General features: G+C 41.5%; 3 protein-coding genes across 8 annotated transcripts; all 3 read left to right on the top strand.

Annotated features, from left to right (window-relative positions):
- The first annotated feature begins 940 nt into the window (after nt 1–940).
- Nucleotides 941–8,699, top strand: zfyve27 (zinc finger, FYVE domain containing 27). 3 transcript variants are annotated; one of them, XM_076295268.1, is made up of 13 exons: nt 941–1,096; nt 1,660–1,913; nt 2,059–2,129; nt 2,274–2,460; nt 3,005–3,100; nt 3,661–3,773; nt 3,860–3,984; nt 5,024–5,095; nt 5,261–5,314; nt 6,837–6,978; nt 7,117–7,163; nt 7,265–7,346; nt 7,483–8,699. In XM_076295268.1, exons 2-13 carry the CDS (start codon nt 1,684–1,686, stop codon nt 7,551–7,553), a joined length of 1,290 nt encoding a protein of 429 aa, XP_076151383.1. In that variant the 5' UTR covers nt 941–1,096; nt 1,660–1,683; the 3' UTR covers nt 7,554–8,699. The 3 variants fall into 3 exon arrangements, with proteins under 3 accessions (XP_076151383.1, XP_076151391.1, XP_076151400.1); XM_076295276.1 differs by lacking the exon at nt 5,261–5,314 and having other exon boundaries at nt 947–1,096; XM_076295285.1 differs by lacking the exons at nt 5,024–5,095; nt 5,261–5,314 and having other exon boundaries at nt 949–1,096.
- A 1,204-nt stretch (nt 8,700–9,903) lies between these two features.
- golga7ba (golgin A7 family, member Ba) lies at nt 9,904–12,816 on the top strand. The gene is made up of 5 exons (XM_076277638.1): nt 9,904–9,966; nt 11,018–11,143; nt 11,549–11,701; nt 11,889–11,990; nt 12,733–12,816. Exons 1-5 carry the CDS (start codon nt 9,907–9,909, stop codon nt 12,814–12,816), a joined length of 525 nt encoding a protein of 174 aa, XP_076133753.1. The 5' UTR covers nt 9,904–9,906.
- Nucleotides 12,817–16,457: 3,641 nt separating this feature from the next.
- On the top strand, nt 16,458–24,407 carry LOC143134661 (B-cell receptor CD22-like). Of its 4 annotated transcripts, none has more exons than XM_076295246.1 (11): nt 16,458–16,540; nt 16,688–16,742; nt 17,081–17,137; nt 17,319–17,597; nt 17,835–18,092; nt 18,179–18,451; nt 18,995–19,264; nt 19,823–20,062; nt 20,214–20,292; nt 20,379–20,433; nt 20,511–24,407. In XM_076295246.1, the coding sequence occupies exons 2-11, from the start codon at nt 16,694–16,696 to the stop codon at nt 20,763–20,765; spliced, it is 1,815 nt and encodes a 604-aa protein (XP_076151361.1). In that variant the 5' UTR covers nt 16,458–16,540; nt 16,688–16,693; the 3' UTR covers nt 20,766–24,407. The 4 variants fall into 4 exon arrangements, with proteins under 4 accessions (XP_076151361.1, XP_076151345.1, XP_076151370.1 ...); XM_076295230.1 differs by having other exon boundaries at nt 17,265–17,597; XM_076295239.1 differs by having other exon boundaries at nt 16,472–16,540; nt 16,688–16,834; nt 17,265–17,597.
- The last annotated feature ends 3,182 nt before the right edge of the window (nt 24,408–27,589 follow it).

Genomic DNA, 27,589 nt, shown 5'->3' with positions numbered 1-27,589 from the left:
ATTTTGCTAAGGAATTCTGGTGATTTTTGTTTTGGGTTTTTCTTTTCCTTTTTTAGAAGAACAGGTTTAATAAAGATAGTTTAAGTATAGGGAAATAATTTATTCAGACCCACACTCCATTTCAGAAGGTGGCGGTAATGCAACCAGACGTTGTTTGCCAACCGCCATAAAAACAAGAAGAAGAAGAAGAAGAAGAAGAATGCTGCCAGAGCCCGTCTACGGAGAGCCTTGCCACTCCGTATTAAGTCCCATTGTACCGAATTTTGGTTGCAGTTCCACCATATTTCCACTGGGGGCGATCGCCATGAGTGCAGAATGAATGGGAGTCAATGGAGCTAGACGGCTAAATTTGTCTCTTTCACCTGATTGTCGTTGACAAATCTCAGATTTGATTGTAGTTTGTATAACTTCAACATGGGTTATAGGTCAAAAGTTGAATGAACGAGTACTTAAGTCCTTTTGATTTCTTACAGTTTGGGTCGTTGTTGCCCATAACACGCTAGCATTGTGCTAATGAGTGACGTCATTGACACGTTTGAAAGGCTTTTTAGAACAATTAAGTGACTTTAAAAAATATAATACTCCACCAAGTGTATTTTCTTTGCCTCCCCTTTCGAATACAATGTTCAAATTACTTGAAAAAAAATTATATCCCGAGAAAAGTGGATTTTGAGGGGTATAGCTCCATAGACCTCCATGCATTCTGCACTCGTGGACGAGCGCCCTCATGTGGAACCACAGAAGGAACTGCAACCAGTTCAGAAACCGGAAGTTTTCCGAGAGTGGCAGTTCTCCCCTTATTAGACATTCTCTGATGCTGCATTTGTCCAGCAGGAGGCTATCTGCAGAGCCCGTTATTAGACATTCTCTGCTATCTGGCAGAAACAGCCTGCTTGAATCGTCTCTTTCGGCAATCTGTTGCTGTCCTGTTCTCATCACACGCTCTGAGATATACACGTTGGCCTGAAACATACCCGGAAGGAATCTCAATTGAGGAAGACGGACTTTAGCAGGAAGATATATCGCTATAGCGGAAAATCAGACGGGCAAGTGTAATTTGTGTTACAAGAAGGCTGCTTTACAGTAATAACACTTGGTGAGTAAATCTGCACCATGCACACAGCGTTAATGTACGTTCGAGGTGTTGTTTTTAATCGGTGTGTGTGTGTGGCCAACTGTCTGCCTGCCTGCCTGCCTGACGTTTCAATAACAAAACACAACAACAATCAGCAGACGTCAGCTATTTCACTTGAAAGCCCACATCCAAGACCGATTAAGTAAAGTCTTTTGTGGTAACGTGAATTGGCAAAATGTTGTTCAGCTAACGTGCTGGCTGGCTTATTGTAAGAGTAGAGCTAGCCTAGAAACGTGTTATACGTATAATGTTAATATTGTGCATTCGCCAATTGCTGATGATGTCAGATGCGGTTGTGATGATGGCTGGTGTGTCGCGTGCTGCCAAGTAGTTTTTTCATCACCTCTGATTGTCTGTAATTGTTGTAGATTTGAACATTTTAGGTCCAGTGAATGCACATTAATAATTTTATTGTCATATTAAGTCGAGAAGTGCCCTCACGGGATCAAAAGTATACTTACATAGAAGTGGATTGACATGAAGCCTTTATGTTGCTGTGTTGCACGTGTCCCTCTCTTTTGCAGTGTGTCCTTCAGTCCTGGGAAAGGATGCAGCCTACCGTGGCAGGTGGGCTTCAGGAGTCCCCGCAGGGCCAGGGGGAGAGAGGTGAGCTCTCCCAGCTCTCCTCAAGAGAAGCAACCACTGCAGAGACCTCTGAGCTTGGATGTCCGCGGCCAGTCACCTTTGACCTGCTCAATATGGTGGTCTCCTACAAGAGGATTGCAATCTACCTGGAGCCCATCAAAGACGGTGTGGAGGTGGTGCGTTATGTACTCGGGTGAGGAGAGGTTTTGTTTTGGATATATGTTCCCAGTTTGGAACATAAAGTGTCTAACTGGGGATGACCCATTATGAAATGCATTATGGTACAAAAAATCTCTCCCATTGCTACTTGTGAATCTGTGTGTGTGAATCTCCTGCAGATGGAAGATGCCTCTCTTCTCCTTCCTCTGCTGTGTCATGCTCAACATCCTCTTCATCACTCTCAGTGAAGGTGAGGGCCAGACTTTTCTACAGACACACTGTGTCTAGTTCAGGTTGCGTGTACAACATGATTACTTATGGGTGGTATAATGGCAAGTCATATCTAGAGGAGGAAGACATATGTGTTGATTGTTTTCCGTTTTCTCGTTGTTAGTGGCCTGGTTCTCTCTCTGCCTAATGGGTGTGTCCACCCCAGCTGCGCTGGGCTACATTGGGGAGAGATGCCAGGGCATCACCAGTGACACGGACCTACAGAGGAAAAGGCAGCATGCTGTCCAGCGCAGAGACCTGCAGACTGTCCACCTCACCAAGCAGGAAGCCATGCTAGAGGTCAAGGGCCTGTGAGTACCGGTAGTCAATGTGTAGGAGGATGGAATGAATGACTAGAGGCAGACGGATGCAAACTAGTTCTAATCCCAAAGTAGCAGTAGTCAAAGTCAAAGTCAAAGTCTGCTTTATTGTCAATTTCTTCACATGTCAAGACATACAAAGAGATCGAAATTGCGTTTCCTACTATCCCACGGTGGAGACAAGACATATTTTACCAATTAGGTCCACAGACAAACATAACATTCAAGTAAACAATATAAAAAGTAAAAATAAGAAGGCACATACAATGAAGAAATAAGAGCAGCAAAATTTGGTTGAAATTGTGCATACAATAGACAGTCAATATAATAGTGCAAAAGTCAGGCCAATAAATGGCTGAGGTAGTTTTGTTTGACCTAAGTATGCAAGTGGCATAGTGGTGCAAGTTATGTAAGAGCAGCAGAAGTGTGTTCAGAACAGGACAACAACAACAAGTTGCAAGTGTGCATTATTGCAGTATTGATTTTCCTTTCAATACGGTGTCCTATATACATGCTATGTTTTTCTTTGATAAAGGTTGAAGAATCTAGATGACCTTTTGACCCAGGCCTGTGTGTCTGCTGAGTCTGTGTACAAAGTGCTGTACTGGGAGAGCCACTCAATCTCCTCCATGTGAGTAGAGAATGAGCACCACACTGAAACACACACTGATATGGCTGGGTCAGTTTTTACTGGAAGTGTTGGACACTTACTCATGAGTCATGGCTAATGGACCAATGGTATTTTTTTTATGAAAACAGTACTTAACATGACATTGTGTGGATACAGCCATCGTGGAGAGTTCATATTGATGAGTCATTCTGAGCTTTCAAATATTTGAGCAAACTGTCATTGTTTTTTGGAAGTAATTAATCATTGACTTCATTCTCTGATGTTGCATGTTAATCATAATGCTCACTTGGGCGGAGTTAAGGGCAGCTCTACTATATCATATATCTTACTACAAATGAGGAGGTAGCAAGTATGGAAATTCAAATTGAATAGCACATCTGACTTTTATTGTATCCAATTTTGTATAATATAAAATTAACACCACAGCAGAATACCCATGGGCAACCCATGACTAAACACGGGTCCATTAGCAGATCAGCTGGTGGAAGAATGTGAAACATGTGGTTGTTTGTTTAAAATACAGTGTCTATAGCATTTCTCCCTTCCCACCCTGTGTTGAGGTTCTACGGTGGTCTCCTGGTGACTGTCTGTCTACTGTACATCATGCCAGTGGGCTGGGTCCTGGCTTTGGTCAACAGCGCCCTCTTCCTGTGGAACAGGGAATTCTGCAGAGGTACAAACCTCCTTCAGACACTTCAGTCTCACCATAGACTCACCACTGTGTCTTTTTTAACGCTGAACATTGTCGCACCTCTGCAGTCCTGCTGAATGTGAAGTCCCTGCTGAACCCAGGCCAAAGCCAGTCAGAAGAGAAGGAGGCTGAGGTCAGAGATGCTGAGCCCACTTCCTTACCAGAGCAAACCCCAACTCCCACCAGCCTGGAGGTAGGGCAGAACTGTTGTTGTGTTCTCACTGTTCTGTGTGAAGGAACATGGAATGTTCTTTTTCGAATCATGGAGTGAGGAACTATTTTTTCAGGTATCTCTCTTTTGTAGGTAGGTACCTTATTGTCCCCGTAGGGAAACTGTTTCTCAGTGAGTACAACATAGTGTCAATCCACTGTGCCCCAGTAATAGGGAGGTGGTATGTTCTCCGGGCACATTTGCACGCGTCGAAGACGTGCGGTCACAATTGTTGGGAGGCACACGACACCCCTCGAATTCCACATTGATGATTCTCATCACACGCACTCGACACAGACGCAGGACTAGAGCAGGCCTATTACACATCTTTTTTCTGCTATTGAGGATGAAATGGGAAGCTCTGTAATAGTCTATTGCGTATTTTGTGTGTCCCATTAAAACTGCAATAGATCAAACTCTTTATCACAACAACAATCAATTAAGACTAACTCAGAAAACATATTTAGATTTTCCAAAATTTGGCCTAAACCTCTTGACTGTTTGTTCTGCTTTGTGGATCAGTTATTTCTTTCTTTCTGGGAGAGTGTGAAATCTGTCACTTTTTTCTGTTAAGGGCCGTTCACACCAAGAAAAATTACTATAACCATAACGGCAAAAAAGTATTATTCGAGCTAATATGAATGAAGATGTTCACACATGAACTAAAATGACAACAACGTGAAGAATGATCTCATTGGGGATCACTTTCAGAACGATTTTGACAATGATAAAAAGCTGACAGCCATCAAATTTTAGCCATCACATTCAGCAACATGAGGAGAGACTTTCCTTATTGTTGCTCAGTGTAGATTTTAGCTTTTTGTAGCTTTTAGCGTTACAGTTATAGTTCCTGGTGTAAACGGCCCCTTTACTCCCACTGCTTAAGGATGCATCACCTCTGCTGTTAGGATGGCCATCACTAAAAGAATGATTATATTCAGACAGAAAACACCTCAGTCTTCTCTGGAAGGTGGATAAAAACATAAAAAGGCTAATCAAACTTTCAAAACGTGCTGTTTAGGATCTTTCTCCTGCCAGCATTGAGGAGGCGGAAGAGGCAGAGCCTGATGATGAGTTTAAAGATGCCATTGAGGTATGGCAATACCCCCCCCCCCCACTTCAGCTGTCTTCAGTATATCTTGTATTTTTCCTGTCTTTCCACTCACCTCTGGTACACATACAGCGAGTGACACCTTCTAACTGACAGGCAGACGGACTCTGCTACTCTGTAACCTGGCTTTCCTCCTGTCTGATTTAGTCCTCTCTCTTTACCATCTCACTGCTTAAGGAGCACCAAACGTCCCTGCTGCCGGTGAGTAGCTCCCCTTAGTGGACTAGAGTGATCCTACACCATACCAGGGACATCGCTTCTTTCTACAGAACCAGCTGCCTTTGCCTCCACAAGCTCCATGATGCTCTGCTGTTGTTTCCAAGTATTTGAGGGTCAGGCTGACACGTAGTGCGTAGAGCAGGGGGGCGTGTGTGTGGGGGGCGCTCTAGTGGGGAACTGCAGGGCCATGTAGTGTATGTGGAGCTGCTGGAGGCAGAGTGGCTGGCTCTGCACAGCACAGGAGTCTGCGCTGCCAGCCCACTGAGGACCACGCAGGGATGCGGTCACTGTGCTGGACCTCAGCAGGCAGGCAGGCAGGCAGTCCTCCTGAGCTGTGTGTGGTTGTCACTCTCTCACTACAGCAGGCCTTTAATTAGGCCCTGTTGCCTCAAATAGTAGTTACCGTAGTTACCATACTAATATGCAAACATTAGTAAGTGTCTGTGTCTGTCGATGTTTGTGGTTCTGTGTGTTTGCTACTCATGGTTACTGGTGGGCCAGCTATTAGCATTTGAACTGGTAGAGTATAGAAAAGCAATGAGACAAACACCAGCCTTTCATTGTGTGTGTCATTCCCTCTTATCCTCACGCACACCCAGGAGACCCCCCTGGCTCTAGTGGTAAGTGAGGGCATCCTCTGTCCCCTTTCTGCTTGTATGAACCAGTGAATGATTCAGATTCTGAAGTCAGAGCTAAACCTTGAAGGTTATTTTAAAGACTTGATAAACAAAGTCGGACAAAAGGTTTCATATATAGTATGTTTATGAACAGTATAACTCTCTAAAAGAAAACAACACATTTAAAGCGCCAAAATGCAACATGTGGACATTCACTGTGGACATTAGCAAAAAGACCCTATGTTGCATTTTGGCGATAGTTACGCTTTAACATTGTACACTTCAGCTGTACACTAAATACTATTTTGGGAATGCTGCACTGTATCTTGAATAGCCATGCATACTTGCTATTCCCCCAAGTATGCATGAATGACATTTGAATAATTGTTTGTTTGCATGCAGTAACATCTATTCGTAGGTAGATCTGTTCAAATTGTGCAGTAGTAGTACAGTATTGATGTGTATTGGCATGTTAGTGCATGTATGTTTGTTGCAGTGGCATGATAGATGTCTAGTAAATAAGCAGTCCCCAGTAATTCAAACCGTTATACAATACTGTTTCTATTAGGTTTTTTAATATAAAAATGCTTTGTAGTTTGTGGTAAACTACAAGGTGTTAACATGACATGAAGGTTGAAGTTGTGACACGTAGGTGAATTGTTGCAAGTACTAATGTGTTCCATTGGTGGTCCAATGGGCTGGCTGCCCACAGAGCTGAATGGATGCTGTGATGAGTCTCATGATGGATTAATTTCAGCCATCACTTGTCTTTTCTGATGATCTTTCTTTTAATGCCATGTGCTCCCCCTCACTGCCAAAGAAAGGATCAGGTCATATTATAGATTGGTATTCTTATTTTTCTCTCTCTCTCTCTCTCTCTCAACCAGGATGATGATGAGGTGGCAATAGGCACTACTGACTACGACACCTTCTCAGATAATGGACTGTTGAGCAAACACGAGCCCATCCGCAGCAAAGTGTCCAAACTGACAGAGAAACTTCGCAAGCGTTATCCAACCAACCCTGCAGGTCCGAGCCTTTTGCTCTCTTATTCTTATTCTGAGACACTCTCCTGTGTCTGTCTCCCATGATTAGGACATTTGGAAAATAGCTTTGACAAGTGAATTTTCTCTCTTTCTCACACCTACTTTTTGCTGACATCTCTAGGTAATTGCTCATATTGCAGTGCAGTGTTTTCGGTTTTGAAAAAGCGGGTAAGGTTTGCTACTTTTCACAAGTGATTTGTTTGACCTAAATTGTAACGTTATAGTTTGTGATGTGTTGTAAAATTGCCCAATGTTTTTCCATGCTCCAGAAAAACTGCAGTAACTGTGGAAATAGCTTCTGTTCACGATGTTGCTCCTACAAGGTGCTCAAATCCAGCATGGGTGCCACAGGTAAGCGTTGAAACCAAGTTACAACGCTACACAAACAACTACTTCCGACTTGCAATCATTCAGTTCTCTTTGTCTAACTAACCCTTTTCGACTAACTCCTTTCCTTTCTTTTGCTTTTAATTTCCATTTGTTCCAGCACCTGAAGCCCAGAGAGAGACAGTGTTTGTTTGTGCTGCATGTAATATGTACCTGAGCAAGAAGGAATGAAAGACTGGACCTCTTTTCTGACCACCTATTCATCCCACCGTTTACCTCCTTGCGTAAGCATGGCTTTGGCCTCCCAACTTTTGGATGAGCCTGAGGATCCGTGGCTCACACAGAAGACCTCCCCGAGAACTTCCTCCTCCACGCTGCCGAGGCCAGTGGGAAGGGGGGGGCAAAGACTCCCATCTCGTACTGTATCGTGCTCACACTGTTAATTAGACTATGGCTCCATTTCTGCTGCAGCCTCTGTCACTCATATCTGTGCTCAAGCAGAGCTCGTACCATCAAAATAATGGTGAGCAGCACTGCTATGACATCTGTCAGCTGGCTTTAGCTCTGAGAGTTGGCCCACGCCTGACCCTGGTGGTGATACATATCACTCTGGGGATGGTTCCATGTTTCCCTCATAATGGAGAAGGACAAGTTTGCTTGTGTGGTATAGCTAATATACTGTCTGAAATACTGGAGGATTTGAATGAAAGGGTCAGCTTGTAGTACTGTACTCCAATACCCTATGACGGCTTCTCCAGAGGATCTCCTCCCAAATATGTTCTGAAGTTCCACTGGCTAACCTCACAGACTACACAATCACTAAAGTGTTCCTTTCATTGTGGATAGTTTATTGTTGGGTATGCTGTAAAGGGATGGGCCATTTGAAATTACATTCATCATAGCATTAAATTGCTGACCCTTCTTCTTGATTCAGGTGTATGGCCTTTTTTTCAGTTTCACCTGCCAAGCCTGTCTGGGTGCATTAGGCAGCTTTTGGCACAGTTATTGGCACAGTTATTGGCACACATTCTTTTTAAATTACACTGATTTAAGTTATTGGTTGAAACAGGAAAACATTTGAAATAGTCTGGACAGCTTTCCTAAACAATCTCCTCCTCCACCCATTTGTTCAGCAGAGATGTTCCCAATCTGCTAGATGGATTTGAGGGAATCTTCAACGTGATGTATTGCTAACAAAGCCATGAATATGCGAATGTATTTAACTGTGTGTACCTCTGTGGCCCTAGCCTACAATCGAGTCTGTTGTGTTATTTTGCTGTATTTGTCTTATTTTATGAAGGTTTTAGAAATATATCATATATAGCAGTGCGGTTTATCTTATGCTGTGACATTCCACCAATAAATATACTGTACTCAGTTACAAGTTTTTTTTGCTTTTTTCCGTTCTTGTAAGCAGCGGACCTGTCCCTTACAGGTGCTCGTGCTCTTTCATTGATAATAAGATGTCAGATTTGGACAGGTCGCTTCACTGAACCAAGGTGGTGATGGACTAAAAGGAAATATGCATGTGGAATTACATTAGTCATGTGTCATGAGTCTTGACATAAAATCCCACCCTGCACTAGCCTTCGCTCAGATTGCCTATCCACCCCCACGCCAGCCGTCATCTCCACCCAACGATCCTACCCCTCCCTCACCCGAGCTATGCGTGTCCCACTAAAGGGATTTTAGCACCGGGAGATCCTTCGCCGCGGCCGCGCACGGATGGCAACATGGCAACAGAGGTAGGTGCTAATTGCGTGTATGTTAATATATTGGTTGAGGACTGCTCGATGAACTGTAGCCTACTTCCAAGGCATATACTAGGCTCCTGTGGTAAAGGTGGGAGCAGTTGTGACTGGGACATGACAAGGCGAACCATGTGTGTGTTCGACGGCATCACAGAAACAAAAGAAGTAAACCTTAACGTTAGCTGTTAAATTCAGGGCGGCATTTGTTAAATGGGGCTACACGTTTAAAAATATACCTGTACTCATCTTCTCAAGAATAGCCGATAGGCTACACGTCGTCTCTTAATCTACAAGTGTAATTGATTGTTCGAACAAACGGACAACACATATTTAACGCAGTATTAAAGATATGAATTTGCAGGTAGGCTAATCCTAATTTGCCATAAAATGTATTACACGGGCGTGTTCATATTCTGATTCTAACGGGTTTTATCATGGATCACAAAATCACATCAGGCTACGCTACGTGAAGACTCAAAAGATGAAGCATACAGCGATAGCGTCAGCCTACAATACTGGGCTCATTTTCAGGAACAAGCCTACACCTTTTTGTTTTTTATTATCAGTAAAATTATTGCTTATTAGCCTGTTTTATTATCGTACATTACCTAGTCACGTGTAGCGGTAGCCTACACTACAAGCTACTACATTGGCCTGCTTGTCTGCCATGTCGCACGGGCGGTGACGTAGCAGTGTACACAAGTGGGACATCAGAGAGGATAAAGAGGCAATCCTCGCGCCACTAAGCCCTTTGGTGAAAGCAGTTACCGGCGTATTGTGATTGCCATCAATCTGGCCGGTAATCCACCAACAACGCCGTACGGAGGTCAGGGATGCTTTCAGGACCGCGGACAGCAGCTGACAGATCAAAACTCCCATTCTGTCACGAGTCTGTAAGCATTTGCTTGTTATTTAGCTTTTACAGGCATATCAACAGCTTTCTTTCCTCTTGTAGCTGGGTGAATATGGTGACTTCTGTGGACACATTCATGCATGTACACTTATTAGCCAGTGTAACAAATGTCCCATTTTTATTTTATTTAATTTGACAGCTTAGAAAGTGGTTTGCCATTCACTGTTGTCACATTCTCCTTTAACGCTGATCTTTACGCTAGTGTGTGTGTGCGCGCACGCCTGTTTGGTGTATCGTCTTTGCGCTATCGATCGGTTGTGCTTTGAGGACATTCACCCACGGCAGCATTGTATCTGGATATCCAAAGGGACTTGTCTCTTCTCCACTTCCACAACGGCATTCATTTTTAATGAGGCGATTAGCATCAACAACTCGATTTATTCAGTCACGCTTTGAAACAGGGATCAGTTTGAAACCCATATCATCAGTAGAGGTCAACACAAGCCTTTGTTGGCAAAGACAAGAAGGGACTGCTTTGCCCCTGCATTCTCGGCTGGGGGTTGGGGTGTTGCGTGGTGGGTTAATCATCAAATAGAGACGAGAGACAAGCCATGAACACCATCAGAAAGAACGCAAATTGAATGTGATAAAGAGGGCCTGATGGATAGGTAAGGGCTTGCCCTATAGCAGAAGGACTAGGACCCAATGTTGCGGGTAAAGCTGTGCATCGAGACGTTTGGCAGACATTATTGTTTCTCTTTGTGTTGACTGTGAGACAGATGGCCAGATGTCCCTCTACTTGCAGGACATACACCAGGATTAGAGCACTGGAGTCTCACTACGCCAGCTGTGTACACACATCTGGAGCGTGTACACAAAGCTGAAATAACCTCCCGTGTTCTACTGGAGACTGAGGAAACTATTCTGGACTATGCAAAGCAATATGCTCACTATTGTGCTTTCCTGAATTTTTGACATAGTCTTATTTTCTCTCTCTCTTCTTTTTTCTCTCTCTCTCTCTCTCTCTCTCTCTCTCTCTCTCTCTTTTCCTGTGCCCCCCCCCCCCCCCCATGTTTCTTCTGTCCTTGCAGTTTCATAATCTGCAGGAGCTGAGACATAGCGCCTCACTGGCCAACAAGGTGTTCATCCAGAGAGACTACACTGAAGGTACCATATGCAAGTTCCAGACCAAGTTCCCATCTGAGCTGGAGAGCAGGGTGAGTGTGTGTGTGTGTGTGTGTGTGTGTGTGCGTGTGCGTGTGCCTGTGTGCGTGCGTATGTGTTATGTGTGTGTGTGTGTGCGTGTGTGTGGGGGTATGTGTGTGTGTGTGTGTGTGTGTCTGTGTGTGTGTATGTGTGTGTGTGTGTATATTGTATAGTCATCTGTGGGGTGGACACACTGAAAGCAATGAAATGAAAGGGATTATACAATATTGATCAAATTAGTGCATACAGTGTGTGTGTGTGTGTGTGTGTGTGTGTGTGGTGTGTGTGTGTGTTAGGTAAGAAGATGTGTTTGAAGACTGCTGTTTATTCTAATTTAAGATACTGGAGTCAGCAAACCTACATGTTGCAAATCTAGTGTTGATTATTGTGTTTGCTCTTTTGGTGTGGATTGCCAGATCGAGAGAACTCTGTTTGAAGATACTGTGAAGACGCTGAATAACTACTATGCGGAAGCAGAGAAGATCGGAGGGCAGTCATACCTGGAAGGCTGCTTGGCTTGCACCACTGCCTACCTCATCTTTCTGTGCATGGAGACAAGATACGAGAAAGTGAGAATTTGATCTTAGACAGATCAACACAGAAAGGATCATACAAATGCATCATAAATGGCTAAATGAAGATTTCGAAAATACATTGAAGTTATCTTTCTTATGTAAATAAACATGTATTTGCAGTGTGAATAAGCAGGTGACATTATAACAATTCCATTGGTTTTGTAATAACTTGCCTGTGCAGGTTCTGAAGAACATCTCCCGCTACATCCAGGAGCAGAACGAGAAGATCTATGCCCCTCGAGGCCTCCTTATCACAGACCCCATTGAGAGGGGCATGAGAGTTGTATCCTTTGTGTGTTTGTGTCTGTGTGTTTTTGGTGCAAGTCAAGTTAAAACAAACAAATAAACATAAAATCCAAATAATAATCACAATTCTAAAAGATTTACAGCTCTATTTTTGTATGGACATTGAACATATTTGGACGTGCTGTATGTGTACTATCAATTATTACTATTTATGTGTGCTATTTGTTTACACACTGCTCTGATTCAGTGTGTTCAGCTCTGGTGTGCTGTTTCCTTCAGATGGTATTTGCCCTGTGCATTATTGGATGTGTGGGAGGTGATAAGGTGTGGCCAAAGCCTGAATTAGTGTGAATACATACAAGGCCTTAATTGCCAGGGAGTGTTCTCCTGCCCACTGCACAATTCACTGGTGGGCAGAGAACTGCCTCTGTACTTCCCCTGGGTTCATTGCGAGGTAAAGAAACAAGTAGCAACAGTGGCAACTGAATTATGCATCTGAACCTATTGTTACATGTGTGAATCACAGCTTTACGGCAATATGACATTCCAGAAAAGAGTGCAGATCACTACACCAAACCATGGCCAAAACTGGCTGTAAGATGTCAGAAAGTAAATGAACTTAGATTTACTGTAGATTGCTTTTATTGTGAAACCAAGCATTTGATCCATAATCCATAATTCTGAATGCTACCTAAAATGTACTTTGGTGAGGATTATTGTGCTACTATGGCTGTAATTAGCATGTGGAGCCCCTGATGCTCTTTAACGGCGCATGCCAGATTGAGATTTCCATCTATGAGGACCGCGGCTCCAGCGGCTCCAGCTCTGGCAGCAGCTCCACCACCTGCAGCAGTGGCCGATGACCGCTGCCTCCGAGGTAGGACAGCTGGTGTCCAGTGCATCTGTGACTACTCTATATCCCTCTCCTTTATTGCGCCTCAAGTGGACATGAGCAGAAAGTAATGCCAGCTGTATTTAGTTCCTCATTTAAGTTGAATGATGCAAGCCACAGAACACAAATACACGTCATTTATTAATATGATGAATTCTTCACCTCTTGTCTCTGATGTTGAAACATTTGTGGGCGGAGGTTCACTTTATAAAAAATTATGAACCAATGTAAGCAGTGAAGGGTCAAGTTATGTTGTTGGTTGTTGGTTATCGGATCGGATGATCGGATCATAAACAGCCACAGCAACGAGGAGAAATGAGTGAAGAATTTGTTGGTTATGTTGTTGGTTATGTTGCTGATCGGATCGTAAACAGACAAACTAACAAACAGGAAAGACCAAAGAATTTGCTGGTACTTGTTGATACCCTCAACAAGGGTTTGCGGTTTGTTTGGATATGTCGCTGATCGGACCATAAACATCTACAGCAACAAAGAGGATTGACCAAAGAATTTGTTGGTAGTTGTGGGTGCCTACTAGCCTGGAATTTGAGGTTGGGAAATTCGGTGTGGACTGGTTGAGAAGCAACTATGCCCGAACCGGAGTAGTTTGAACCGAATGCACCAATCAAATTGTCTGGGCGGGCTTTTATACAATGATGGACAGATGAGCAACGGTGTCTAGTCCATCACGTCACCTGAGCACACACAACAAAAAACCTGTTGCTAGAAAAGATAGACATTTAGATTTCGCTATCGTGTCTGTTGTACAACATATTGACAGCGTAATACTGTACCTTCAAAAATGATCATAAAACAGCATTAAGGCATTGGTCGAGAAGAAGGATGTTTTGGCTGTTCTCCCACTGTTGAGCCTTCTGGAAGTGTCGTGACACTGATAAAGGAAGATAACCGCTTGATAAGCCCAGTGAAATCTACCTGAATGCTGCTCTGTTGATGCTTCTTGCCCACAAAGGTTGCTTTAGTGATGATTTCGGTTTAGATGGTAAATAGGCTTGGTTGCTGATTGGCCGCTATAGGAAATCTCCTACCTATAGAACGAGGAATTAATCACCTCTCCTGTGTATATCTGAAAATGACAAATAATGTAGATATTGATGTTATTATTGATGCAAATGGCATACACACAGGCAATTTCAGTTGATTATAAATGTGATTTGTAGACAACTGAACTAGCTATTTAAATGGTCTATGACTATGGTCTAAGTTTCCTCACTTAAGTCTGAGAAGAAATGCATCTTTAAAGTGTCACCACCCACCTCTGGTGCTATGAAATATGCAGGTTTGATACTGAGATTGAGAATTGTTGATTTTGGTATTATTTTAGCATCATCCTGCAATATACAAGCAGTACTGCAAAATGAGATGTTGAAAGACACTTGTGTGGTTCATGACATACTGTAATAATTATACCACTGAAGAACTGAAATAGAACTCAAATAAAAATGTTTGTGTTTTTTTTTTTTTACAGAGCTACTTCATGGGCCCCACCTAAAACACTACCCCTCACCTGCTTACTTTTATTTTACTTAGACACACACACACACATACACACACACACACACACATACACGTACGCACAATGCACACACATGCAGCATACACCCACATACTCTCTCATTGGGCCTGCAACCTTTTGTGCCAGACACCACCATATATCATCGATGTGAATGGATGTCAGATCCTGAGATGGATCTCACCGCACTGCACCACACCACAGCCAAACCAGAAGAGGCTCATCCAGCCAGGCCTTTAACCTGAACAACCATCCTGAGATGACCAAACTGGACCTTTGATTACACCTAAACTGCCTGAAAATAGAAGTGTTGTAGGGTAGCAAAGCCACCCATGTCCACAGAACATCACAAACTATGGGAGCATTAATGACAGGGCGTAGCTTCAGTTTGTGCCACAGAACAGTGCAACCTCTCTGAAGTTGCTCACTAGTGAAATGAGCCGCTAGACTTCGCACTATGGACCAAGTTTACATAGACCTCTATTGTTCTTTTATGCAAAATAACACATGGCATTGATGTAGCAACGGTTGGAAACTAGAGGAATTGAAGTAAGTCTTCCACAGGACAATAGATGGTTCCCAATGTTATTTTCCGCTCTGTTCAACTTCTGTTTGTACTCAGTGCTCATCAGATTTCCAAAGAACCATTCATAACTGCCATGAACCCAGCCTCCTTGGTAGACAGTGTTTTTTAAGCCTTTTTTCATATTATGCAAATGTGTGAATTGTATTTCTTTAAAGTGCTATCACTGAAATAGCGTTTTGCTGCATTGATGATCTAGTAAAGATGACACAAACAGTCACTTGCCTATCTGACTCCTACATTTGTCGTCTTCCTTTCTTCCGTTCTTTCTTTCTTTCCAATTTAGACATCCTCATATAGACTATTTTTCACTTCACCTAAAAAATCAGAGCTGGGATCTAGGTGGAAGATAGAAAATGTGCTTTTCATAATTGGTGTCTGTGTGGTAGCGGTGGACAGTCAATCAAATGTCTATGGAGCAGCCTGTTTCAGTTCATGGAGGTACAAAATAGCTATGAGGTACAAAACATCAGGTACAAAATAGCTATGAGATGTGTTGAGATGTGTTTTTTATCAAAGAGGTTTTATAGGACATGACAGGGAGAAGTAAAAGATGACAAAATAAACATAAGTGGAGCAGGGTTATTAAAGTAATTGCCACTCAAAGCCAAAACTACACTATACTTATCTGTGAGTTCTGACTTCTAGTGTAACTGTAAGGATAACCTGTAAGGGGCCTTTGTTGTTTTCACAAAAGACAAATGAAAAAAGTTGCCATCTGTGTCATGGGTGAAGGATTTCACTCTTCATTGAACTTCTGGTGAATATTCAAATCACCTGGGTACATCTGGAAGCTTCTTCCTGTTATGTAAAGTATTGCATATCCACATCAGAATATATGAAGAGATAGGGCAAGTGCAGTGCAAACAGGAACAGGTTTCAGATTGATTATCAATCTTTTTTTTTTTTGCAGTAATTGATGCAACAGGATGTGAATAACCATCACACCAGCAAAACATTAAAAATGAACTTCTAGTGAGTAGTCATTAACTGTCATGCATAAAACTGTATGATTTTACAGTTTACCCTGTCTAAAGAACATCACATGCTACTTTATGTCCCACAAGGTGATCTTATCAATACAACACTCAACACTCAGGTCCATGCTATGGCCTCACTTGGGGCCAGGAAGGAACCGAGGTGTGAGAACACTAACATTTGGAGAAACGGTATGGGGGAAGGCGATAACCATCCCAGTCAAGGTGTTATCTAAGTCATTAACATTTAGAGTGTAGAAGGACTTTTGAAACAGAATATATGCCAAGGGTTTGAAATACTCAAGTTAGTTTTTTACTCTTCAAGACTCATCAAGGGTCACTACAATATTGGTGCCCAGAAGTACGTCACATGTACTTCTGTGATTGCTTTTTATTGGAATAAACATTGAAGCTGCATTAACTGAAGAAACATCCTTTTTTCTTATGAACACCTGGTGTTTTTCTTACACAACGCTTACCGGTACTCAAAGAGGAAGGAAGTCTGTTCTGCACCATTACCAGTGCAGTGTCCTGCTGCTGCAACCCTGTCTGCTTCCACCACAAACCAAGGGCATGAACAGCAGGAGCCTTGCCTCACCGTGTAAGTCATCTACATCTGTCCCTCTTTGTCTTACTCGGACTTTTAGAGGACTTATCACAGGATTTAGAACTCTGTAGCTATGTCACCATGTTTCAAGGGTACTAAGCCATATTATTGGTTAATGTGTATGTCTTTGTGTATTTGCAGGGCACTATGGTCCAAGAGGAAATTATCGTGGCAGCATTATTTTTCTCTCTGTTTGGTATGACATTTCTCTAGTATTGTTTTTGTAAAGACTAGAGGTACAATTCAGGATAATTACCGCCATAGGAATGCATAAAGCAATGAATCAGGGTAATTTAATTTGTTTTTTTAAATATAAAATGGTGATGGCTGAAACTTAGTGTCAGGGATATTACTTTATCATTTACTGACCTGTATTATGAAATGTTTGGTATAGGTGCCAAGTTTACAGAAATAACTTGAATAGCTGATATATCATTCATATAAAATCATTTGAAACAAGACTGTATGAATGAATTGATGGATGTATCAGCAAGTTTATTTGTTGCATGACTTGTGACTGCTTGTAACTTTCAGGTGCTTCGGTTCAGAGAAATGACAATGGAGCAATGCAATCTTCTGCAATGAGCTGTGGTAGATAGACTGAATTCACATTTAAGTTTGAGTTGGTTGGATAACTTGAAAAATATCAATTTGAAACTCATGAAAATATGAGTTTGTATACTGACTAAACATTGCATGGTTTTTGACTGTGTTGTAGATGGCAATTGTTGGCGTGTGCTCTACCGCCCTCCCTTTATCTGCGCCCTAATAGGCTCATCCGTGGACCTGCTCAGCACATATACATACCCCTCCTCTGAAACACTCCACGGCGGAGTGTGGCATGTCGGATGGCAGGCAAAGGAAGAGCCGGTTAATATTACTAATGAGCCATTTTACAGAAACCGAACGGAATACCTTACACATTCACTGAAATCTTCCACTTTGAGAATAAGAGATTTGAGAGAGGGGGACTCGAGAGAGTACCGTTTCCGGTTCTTTACCCATAAGAATAGGTTTACTGGTGTTCCTGGAATCCACCTGTCTGTCACAGGTAATTGGACACACAGCAAGGAACAAAATCCACAAACATCATTTACTCCAGAGACAGAGTACAGAGACAGAGTACAACTCACTATGTAGAAAGAATGCATTGCCATTACTTTACCTTGATCTCCACATACCACAAATGAACTATGATTGTATGTCTATTGTATTAATATATGTATACATTTATTCATATTTTAAGATTAGCTGATACTTATACATGTTTATGGTGTTTTTCATCAAGGTCTAGAGGTGAAAGTATCAACTGACATGGTGACTGAGGGTCAGCATGTGACACTGACCTGCAGCACCACCTGCACACTGAGTCCGAGCCCACCTTATGTCTGGTACAGGAATGGACAGCCTGTAACTCACAGACACCACGGCAGAGACAAAGACTTCCATCTCAGTTCAGTCAGCACAGAAGATTCTGGACATTATTCCTGCGCTGTGCAAGGACATGAGCAGCTGACCAGCCCTTCAGTAGCCATAGATGTCCGATGTATGCACACAATTTCACCACAATTTACAGTAAGTCGAACGAATAAGACAAAACAGACGCACATTTTTTATTTGATTTTTTTACAGATTCTCCAAAGAACACATCAGCATACATATGTCCTCCTGGTGAAATATCAGAGGGCAGTTCAGTGACCCTGGTGTGCAGCAGCTCAGCTAACCCACCGGTGCACACGTACACTTGGTTTAGGAGCACCGGAGCTGGAAGCACGCGGGTAGGATCAGGAGGACAGAACCACAGCATCCCAAACGTCAGCTCTGCTCACAGTGGGGAGTACCACTGCAGCGCCGTAAACAGCGTTAATGAAGCTAGTTCTGCTTCCTTAAGGCTAAATGTGAAATGTGAGTGTTGACATGTTATGAAGTACTGTACTGTAACATGTTTGTATTAAAGGAACCGTATGTAAGAAATGTATTTCAATTAATCATAAAATGGCACAATATGTCACTAGACATTAAGAAATCATGTTCATTTCAAATACTTATATCACTGACTCACAACAGTAGTCCGGCCAGGATATTGTCATTTAAGAAGTGAAGTCGCAGCCCTCAACTGATGTTGATGTTGTGTTTTGTCATGTCATGTTGTGTTTTGGCCTGATGCGCCACCCTCTACCTATCTACTAATCACGAAGTCAGTAGTGTTTCGGCATCCGGTTTGGCAACCTCAAGTCAGGGGGAGGGGGAGGGGGAGGGCCAAAATCTTACATATGGTTCCTTTAATGTATGCATTATTGTCATTTTTTTCATAGGAATCAACAAAGGCAGCTTCTCAACACCTCTGTATATTCTTAATCTTGGAAACAGCCAACATTTTACAATGCGACAGCAGTGACTAGGCACATGTAAATCAGTGTCTGAAAGTGAGTGTCTTGACTTTTTCAGATCCTCCAAGGAGCCCTAAAACTGTCACGAGTCCCTCTGGTGAGGTAGTGGAGGGTAATAGCGTGACCTTGACCTGCAGCAGCGAGGCCAACCCACCAGTGCATACATACACCTGGTACCACAGGAGAGGAGCTCTCAGCTCAGAGATCGGAGTAGGACAGAATTATAGCATATCAAACATGACGTACGGAGACAGTGGGGCATACTACTGCCAGGCGGAAAATGTCAAAGGATCAAGGAATTCCATACCCATCTTTGTAGATGTTTTATGTAAGTAACATATCATTTATGATATTTGTGGGCACATATCATTTTATGTTTATTTTGTGCAGGTGTCCAGTAAGATTTAATACATTTCCACAAGGCCTAAATGATTGAGTACAAATTTGTGTTCAGCAGAGGACAAGACACTGAGTGAAGTGTAGCATGGCCCAAAAGACTGCTCGCTGTGTAGCGCGGCCCAAAAGACTGTTTGCTGCACTCTTCAAACGAATGTGTTGAAAACAACACAACTTGCGATGTTTTTAACACATCTCTGTCTAGATAGGGACAACACATTCGTTTAAAGAGTGTGTGTAGGGCCCCAGCCGTGGCACAACTGGCTGGGGCACCTGCACCGTACACCGGCGACCCGGGTTCGATTCCCACCCCGTGGACCTTTCTGCATCCCACCCCGACTCTTTCTCCCACTCACTTCCTGTCATTCTCTACTATCCTGTCAATAAAAGGCCAAAAAATATACTTAAAAAAAAAAAGAGTGTGTGTAGCACGGCCCAAAAGACTGCTCGCTATAGAACTGTGTCTATCTCACATTATTGTCTCCCACAGATGCCCCCAGGAACCTCTCTGTGTCTGTCAGCTCCTTTGATGGTGCCATCACTCTGATCTGCAGCTGTGATGCCAACCCGCCAGTGAAACATTACACCTGGCACAAGAGGACTGGAACAGGCACCTCTCAGAGAGCCACTGGGAGAAATCTAACACTGGAATCTGCAGAGAGTGGTTTGTACTACTGTGAGGCCAAGAATGAGGTTGGAGCTGCTGAGTCCAACTCTCTCCCCATATCAGGTGACTGTTTTTATTTTTAGTAGCTGAAAGATCAACACTTAAAACAAGCAACCAACCCCTTGAACCATGTCCATTATTTTTTTCACTGTGAAATGATATGGACGTATATTGACAAAATTCTCAATCAAATTATTTTTTTGTCTGTGTTCAGAAAAAAATACTGCTGGGATCTATGCATTAGTTGTAATTGTAGTAATCGCAGGACTTGTTATTCCCAGTATTTTATTGAGGTGAGTATATGGAAATAACTTACAAGAACACCTATGACACTGATCTTGACACGATAATCATAATGATCAACTTCCTTATACAACAGAAAGAAAAGAAATAGAGTAACTGAAGTCATGGAGGGCACTACTGACAGTGAACAGGTGAGCACATGTCCAGCATATATTTCCTAACATACCATATCTGACCCATGTCTCACCATCATCTTCTTTAATGCTAGGATTGCTCAAGTCCAGTGTATGTCAATGTTTCAAGAGTGGCCATGACCTTTGACCCCAAAAAGGACAGCGAGGACACAGAGAATGACATCCATTACACCAGTGTGTATTTCAAGCACTGTGACAAACAGGACACGTCTTTAAACTCCACACTTCAGAAGTCAATGTCCCCTCTACAGGAAGAGGAAGTTCTGTACAGCACAGCGAAACCTCATCACGCGTCACATGAGGAAGTACTGTACAGCACAGTAAAATGAAATCTCATCACGCGTCACATGACTTGTAGAACATGACCAAGACAGTCGATGTGATTTAAGCTTCCATGAGAAATGTGAGTCTATTGTTTGAACGGAGGTGTAGTATAAAGTCCCACTTCACCAACACTCCTTATCCAAATCATGTTGCTGTCAAGATTGTCAAAATGAGGACTAAATCCTCATTACAGGGTGGCAAGAATATGTGTACAGTCACTTCAGTGGGGAATACATGGGCATTAAGTGGGTATACATATGTATCAAAAACATCGTAAGTATTCTAGTTGTGGTCAGGTATCTAGTTGTGGTATGCACTATCTATAAGCAATGTGGGGGGGGGGGGAGCGATCTTGTAATTTAACGATGGACTCAACTCATGATACAATGTACAATTTTCAGTTCACGATTCTTTTAACAGAATAAGGTGCATACAAATTATGAGTGAAAAAGATTCCTTTATTTATGTAAACTGATAGAAACACAAGGTCTTAAGTCGTTGCCACCTATTCCAGCGCAGCTGTAGCAGCAGATGAACAGGCATTATTCACGTAGACGTTTAAAAGCCTGTATTTCATTTTCCGTTGACTCCGTTGGGGTTATGTAGTTGGTGGCAGATTATAAAATGTTTCTTTATTTTCAGTGCTGAATCTTTTGCTACATGTTGTCTTATGTTTTCTATTAAATCATTTTGTACATAATGCCCATTTATTCACCTTGAAAAGAAAATGTATTTTGAAAATGGCAGAATATCAGCACTAGAACAGCGACAAACATATAATGCATTTTGCATCGGATTTTTCAACACGTTCTGAAACTACACTCTCTCCTCTTTCCAATGACATCAATGACCCATGTGAAATTCTATCGTGGAAAATGCCCCTTTATTTACTTTGAATATAAAATGTATTTGGAAAAATTGCAGAATTTCAGCACTAGAACAGCGACAAACATCCAAAAATGCATTTTGCATCGGATTTTTCAACACATTCTAGATGGGTCATTGCCTTCAGAGTTTTAAAAATAAGAAGCAATGTTTTAAAATCGATTCTGTGGCTCACAGGGAGCCAGTGTAAACGTTTGAGTAGGCTAGTGGTGTGATCTGTTCTTTTGGCTCTCATCAGAATCCTTGCTGCCGCATATCTGGATTAATTGGAGTTGCTTGATTGTTTTCTTGGGAAGGCATGTGAGAAGACTACAGTAGCCTAGTCCAGTCTGCTTGATATAAATACGTGAATGAGTCAAGGTCTGTTTAATTATTTAATAGAACACATAAGAAAACATTTATCAAAAGATTCGGCAATGGAGTCAACAGAAAATGAAATGCAGGCTTTTTAACTTCTCTGAATAATGTCTCATCATCTGCTGCTGCTACAGATTGGAAGGCAAATGCCTTGTGTCATCGCGGATATGCGGTCAACACTTCCCCCTGGTGGTAGAAAATTCCATTTTTCCCCATTGAAATCAGAATCTCCCAACTTTAGCGTCGTGGTTTCACGTTTGCATGCATGCTAAACAGGGGGAAACAGCGTTTTTGCATTGTGATGTTGTTTCCTCGTTTGTTCTGAAATATCTGATTTGCCATTGGTGTGAACGGTGGTGTGGACGGAATTGTTTTTAAAAATGAACTGAAGGAGGGGAAAATATCAGTTTTTCAGAATACCTAAGTATTAACATGGTCTAATAGCCTTGTCTTTGAAAGTCATTGCTTGATCACCAGTTATTTCAGTTATCTGATAAATGAATACTTATAATAACACAGAGAAATGTCAGTGGGTATACTAAACCACCAACTTGGAATACACCCCTGGACAGTGTTTTGGAATACACTTGGAATAGCTTACAACCCTGGACAGTAGACTATTGATTGATTGAATTGACATTGTTGTTTATTATTGCTATTCTCCTTATTATAATCTGACCAACATCTTAATTTGTTCCCTGTTAAATGTTAAGTATTATATAGTTTTGTATTTATATGTCGCTTTGGACAAAAGCGTAACCATAACCATAATCATGATGGCTTTCCACATCGCACATCTGTGAAGGGGGTAAACCAAATACTGTAGGCCACACCACAATGTTGTTTGATTTCCAATGATCTCATTCCAATATTTGTCCCGATGCACTCCCTCATGGAGATGCACTCCATCCAGCCTTGACACATTTACCTGTTGCAGTCCCTTTCCACTATAAATACATTTGATGTTGAGGAGTGAATTCTTTTTTCCTGGCTCCTTCTAGAATTCTACACAAACATTCTTTAGTTTCAGTGTTCTTTATGGACCCTTTCAAGAGAGTTCCATTATCAGCATCATAGTTGGCCCCACAAGACTTCCTTTTTAACATTCCATATGTTATCTTAATGCAGAGGAAGTAGATTGGGGCCCAAATAGAACGTTCAAGCATTGTTTTTGTTTTTATTGTTGAAAGGGTCTATACAGTCTGTGGGGGAAATCTCTGAGGGTAATTGTCGCATCATCGTGTCCTGGAAAAGATTATTAATTTTCCGGGACAATCACTCAAAAAAGAGAACAATCCAGGGAAAACCAGTATGTGTGGCAACCCTACATAAAGGCCTATACTGACTGCAATACTACTTTGGTGTGACATACAGCTTTATGGTTAACTTTGTTTAGTGTTGATTTGAACTATTGTAATGTTCATATTCTGTAAGTCGCTTCGGACAAGTGTCAGCTAAATACCATAACTATAACCCTAACCATAACTTATATGAACATGAACATTTGAATGATATGTGATTGCACACTAACAGTTATTCATCAGTGTTTGCAAAAAGACACAGCTCTAGATCTAGATCTTTGATTGAGAGTTGTGCTTTGTATATGTTTGGTTAGTTATTATTCTGTTACATTTGCTATATGAGTACTTTAAACTGTTACTTTTAATGTAAATAACATTTATAGATGTCATTGAAGTTGCCTTGAACACAAAAAATCTGCATAGACACATAAACATATATTTACATTGCAAATAAGTTTAATATTGTAGCGTCAGTGCATAAGATGGCAGTGCCTTGGGGTTTAGGTGTCGGGAGAACTTTTTCTTTATCTTTATTTACTGTTTATGTACGTGTTTTAGTGTAGCGTGGATCTCTTTTTAGTTCTGTCTCTTGTGTGACCCTTCGTGTCGGTGTGGCTGCGTCCAACCCTGTGTATGTAATGTATGACTGTTTTTGACTTCCTGTGTAACAAGTACATGGTGTCTTCGTCAGCTTGTGACGTTCTCGTCAGATTGGCCTGCTCATCAATAATTGCATAATTGATTAGCAAACCTGGTGTTCGTGTGCTATATTCTGTGTCTGTGTCCCAATTTCTGATCCAGCAATAAAGTTTTGTGTTTTGAATCAAGCCTTGATCAAGTCACCACAATAAAGCACAGCCATAGCAATGATGAATGATTTTGACACTTACACACAATAATATTTACTCTGTTATGTTTGATATAATGTAGCTGACAGCTTGTAGAAAATCAGGATTTGCAACAACATCAACAACAACAACAAAAAAAAGTATCTGATCTGTCAACAGAAAAATTACATTCTGGTTAGTTTGTCACAGTCATATCTCAAATGGGCGTATGTGCTATTCTGTGTACAGAAATAAAGTGCATTCATACCACCTAAAAGCCACTTCCTGTGTACATTTACTTTGTCACTGTACTTTGACTGACGAGTTCACTGATGAACTTTCTATCTTTTCAGATTTCTACTGTGAAAAAGCTGCTGTTTATGTTACTAAGAAAGTGTATGAGACAGTTTCGTACATGCCAATATAATTTCCAAATGCACAAAATTAATCTGTACAGGCCCAAATTTCCTCCCATCCCACTTTCCTGGGTTGGTAAAACAGCACGCTGGCAACATGCCAAACAGCACTTACAGAAGCCTCAGAACTTCTAAGCCATTTGGCGTTATTAGACGAAAAATTAACTTTATGACCACAACCCTAAATGCTATGTTTGGAAAGGAGTCGATAGAGTTAGTAACAAATGATGGCAAGATGAATGCATGCATGTATGTGATGAATGCATGTATAGCCTGGCCATGCCCAACTAGAACCATGTTATCAGAAAATGCTTTCATGAGCTAAAAAGCTGTGCATGGGGCGCATTTGGATTCTCTGACATGAAAATGACCCTTCAGTGGATGAACAGAAATAAGTGAAGGTTCTGGAGTGGCTATCACAGTCTCTTGACCCCAATATCATTGAGCCTGTTTGGGGAGATCTCAAATGTGCAGTTGATGCAAGACATCCCAAGAGATTACGGGATCTGGAGGCTTTTCGTCAAGTAGAATGGGCATCTCTACCATCTGAGAACATAAAGATACTCATCCACAACCATCACAAAAGACAGCAAGCCGTCATTGATGCTAAAGGGGGCAATACATAGAATTAAGAACAAACGGTATGTAAACTTTTGAACATGGATGTTCTCATTATATTCTTTCTCAAAACAACAGCCAGGCCAACGGACACCTTGTCTCTGTTGAATGACTGAAGCTAATCAGATAGGCTTGGTACTTAGAATGGAGACCTCCAGGGAAAACTAATTTGCTGCTGAAAGTGGTGTTGGTGGATGGCCAGTAAGTGGCACTCTTCCCTGCCTACCAACGTGAGGTTGGTGTTGAAGATGCCATCATCTACCTGCTTTAGCGAGCCCACAACCACCTGGATGAAGGTGGTAGTGCAGTGAGAATAATGTTCTTCGACTTCTCCAGTGCCTTCAACACCATACAACCTGTTTTGGTTAGAGAGAAGCTACAAAGGATGCAGGTGGAGGAGACATCCATAACATCATGGATTGTTGATTACCTGACGGAAAGACCACAGTTTGTACGGATGGGAGGATGTGTGTCCAAGAAGGTGGTTAGCAGTACAGGAGCACCTCAGGGGACTGTACTCTCTCCTTTCCTCTTCACATTATACACCTCGGACTTTCAGTACAACTCTGCAACCTGTCATCTGCAGAAATACTCTGATGACTCTGCAGTTGTAGGGTATGTGAAGGATGGGGAGGATACTGAGTATAGAGAACTGGTGAACAGCTTTGTGGCGTGGTGTGGAAACAACCACGTACATCTGTACATCTGGATAACAAACTGGACTGGAAGTGCAACACTGAGGCTGTTTATAGGAAGGGACAGAGCAGACTATAAGCCTACTTCTTGAGGAAGCTTAGGTCTTTTAATGTGTGCAGCAGGATGTTGAACATGTTTTACCAGTCTGCTGTTTCTAGTACCATTTTCTTTGCTGGGGTACCAGTATCAGGGCAAAAGACACCAAAAAACTCAACAAGTTGATTAAAAGAGCTGGCTCTGTAATTGGAAGGACACTTGAACCCCTTGTAGTCCATGAGCCACAGGCCCAAAAAAGGCGTGTCACTACCACTTGGGGGGGCAAATTCTCACTATATTTTTCTGAAAGCTACATATCTCTGGAGTATAAAATGGTATGATAGCAAGTTGGATCTTGTAGCTTTGTGGCTGTACAGGCCTTCAAAGTTGACCTCTGATTTGAAAAAAGGAAATTCCGCCTATTGGCTTTTTTTTGTTAAACCACTCATAAGAGCCCAGAAAATAATCCAAACCTCATTATTACTGATGTATATGTGGTGTTTGATGTTGGCATACATATTTTGAATCATTATGTGATTTTGCCCTTCATTTTGGTTGATAAAATTCAAGATTTATGTGTAATAATGAGCAAACTACATTTTCAGAGACACGTGTTGCAGCACTAATTGAAATGCCCACTACCTCATTAATCAATGTATTTATACCTTCCTACCTTTCAGCAGAGACTTGAAATACAAATAATTACATAGGTCTGCATTGCTATGCTATTTAGTATTTGTAAATGTACTATTCGGAAACACCCCAAAATTCAGTAAATTAGTATTTTATTGAAACTACCCATAAGAGATATTCCAAGAGATCAAAACATCATGATTACCAATCACATATTACCTTTACATTCAAGGAATACCATATGAAAATTGTTCACATCACCACATGTACCCAGCTTAACATAAATATTATAATTTTATAATGTACAGGGCACATGAAATACATACAGTAATTTCCTGTGTATTAGCCGTATTGTGTATAAGCCACAGGACAGTGTTTTATGCAAGTTAAAAGAAACAAAACCATATACCATATTAACTGCCCCCGTGTATTAACCTCATAGCTGAAGAAATTTTGCAAAATCAATGTATAAGCTGCAGCTAATAGTTGGGAAATTATGGTAATTGCATCACAGGTGCTAAAATGATCTACATTATACATTTTACACTATACATTATACATTTTAGTTTTTGACTAGTAAGAATGTGGGAATGAGATGTAGATGAACTGGTTGGTGAAAATATTCATACTTTACACATTGTTATCATTATGTACAATTATTATTATTATTATTATTATTATTATTATTATTATTATTATTATTATTATTATTATTATCATACTTAAAATTGTCTTCCATCTGATGTTAAAATCATTTCCATTGAAAATAAATAATAACTATTTTCCAAGACTTGATCTACAAGTACATACATTTACAACAGTTTTAAAAATTCTACACAGTTAGATCTGATGAGACAGAAACTGAAATTGGATCAATCCATTTTCAGAGGAACATGAGTTCATTTGCATACCAACAGCAGGCAAAGCAACACAAGAGGTTAGGGATGATCTGATTCAGGCTCATACTACAGGCAAAGATCATGACATAGAGGCTGGAGTCAGATACACCTAAGCACAAATTCCATGATACATTGACAAAGCAAAAATTAAAGACATTTAC

The sequence above is a fragment of the Alosa pseudoharengus genome, unplaced genomic scaffold (assembly GCF_046254945.1).
Source record: "Alosa pseudoharengus isolate Yale_2024_CS ecotype anadromous, Long Island Sound unplaced genomic scaffold, YU_APseudo_1.1 YU_APseudo_1.1_scf_1, whole genome shotgun sequence".
In the NCBI taxonomy this organism is placed as follows: Eukaryota; Metazoa; Chordata; class Actinopteri; order Clupeiformes; family Clupeidae; genus Alosa; species Alosa pseudoharengus.
This window is presented reverse-complemented; position numbering and strand designations above follow the sequence as displayed.

Excerpts from the sequence above, each read along its gene's own strand:
- zfyve27 (XM_076295268.1), top strand. The coding sequence starts at position 1,684 with ATGCAGCCTACCGTGGCAGGTGGGCTTCAGGAGTCCCCGCAGGGCCAG. Across the intron at positions 2,130-2,273 it reads CTTCATCACTCTCAGTGAAG|TGGCCTGGTTCTCTCTCTGC; the intron begins GTGAGGGCCAGA and ends TCTCGTTGTTAG. Across the intron at positions 3,774-3,859 it reads GAACAGGGAATTCTGCAGAG|TCCTGCTGAATGTGAAGTCC; the intron begins GTACAAACCTCC and ends GCACCTCTGCAG.
- golga7ba (XM_076277638.1), top strand. The coding sequence starts at position 9,907 with ATGCTTTCAGGACCGCGGACAGCAGCTGACAGATCAAAACTCCCATTC. Across the intron at positions 9,967-11,017 it reads TCCCATTCTGTCACGAGTCT|TTTCATAATCTGCAGGAGCT; the intron begins GTAAGCATTTGC and ends CTGTCCTTGCAG. Across the intron at positions 11,702-11,888 it reads TGGAGACAAGATACGAGAAA|GTTCTGAAGAACATCTCCCG; the intron begins GTGAGAATTTGA and ends TTGCCTGTGCAG.
- LOC143134661 (XM_076295230.1), top strand. The coding sequence starts at position 16,694 with ATGGTCCAAGAGGAAATTATCGTGGCAGCATTATTTTTCTCTCTGTTT. Across the intron at positions 17,138-17,264 it reads ATCTTCTGCAATGAGCTGTG|ATGGCAATTGTTGGCGTGTG; the intron begins GTAGATAGACTG and ends ACTGTGTTGTAG. Across the intron at positions 20,293-20,378 it reads ATTCCCAGTATTTTATTGAG|AAAGAAAAGAAATAGAGTAA; the intron begins GTGAGTATATGG and ends CTTATACAACAG.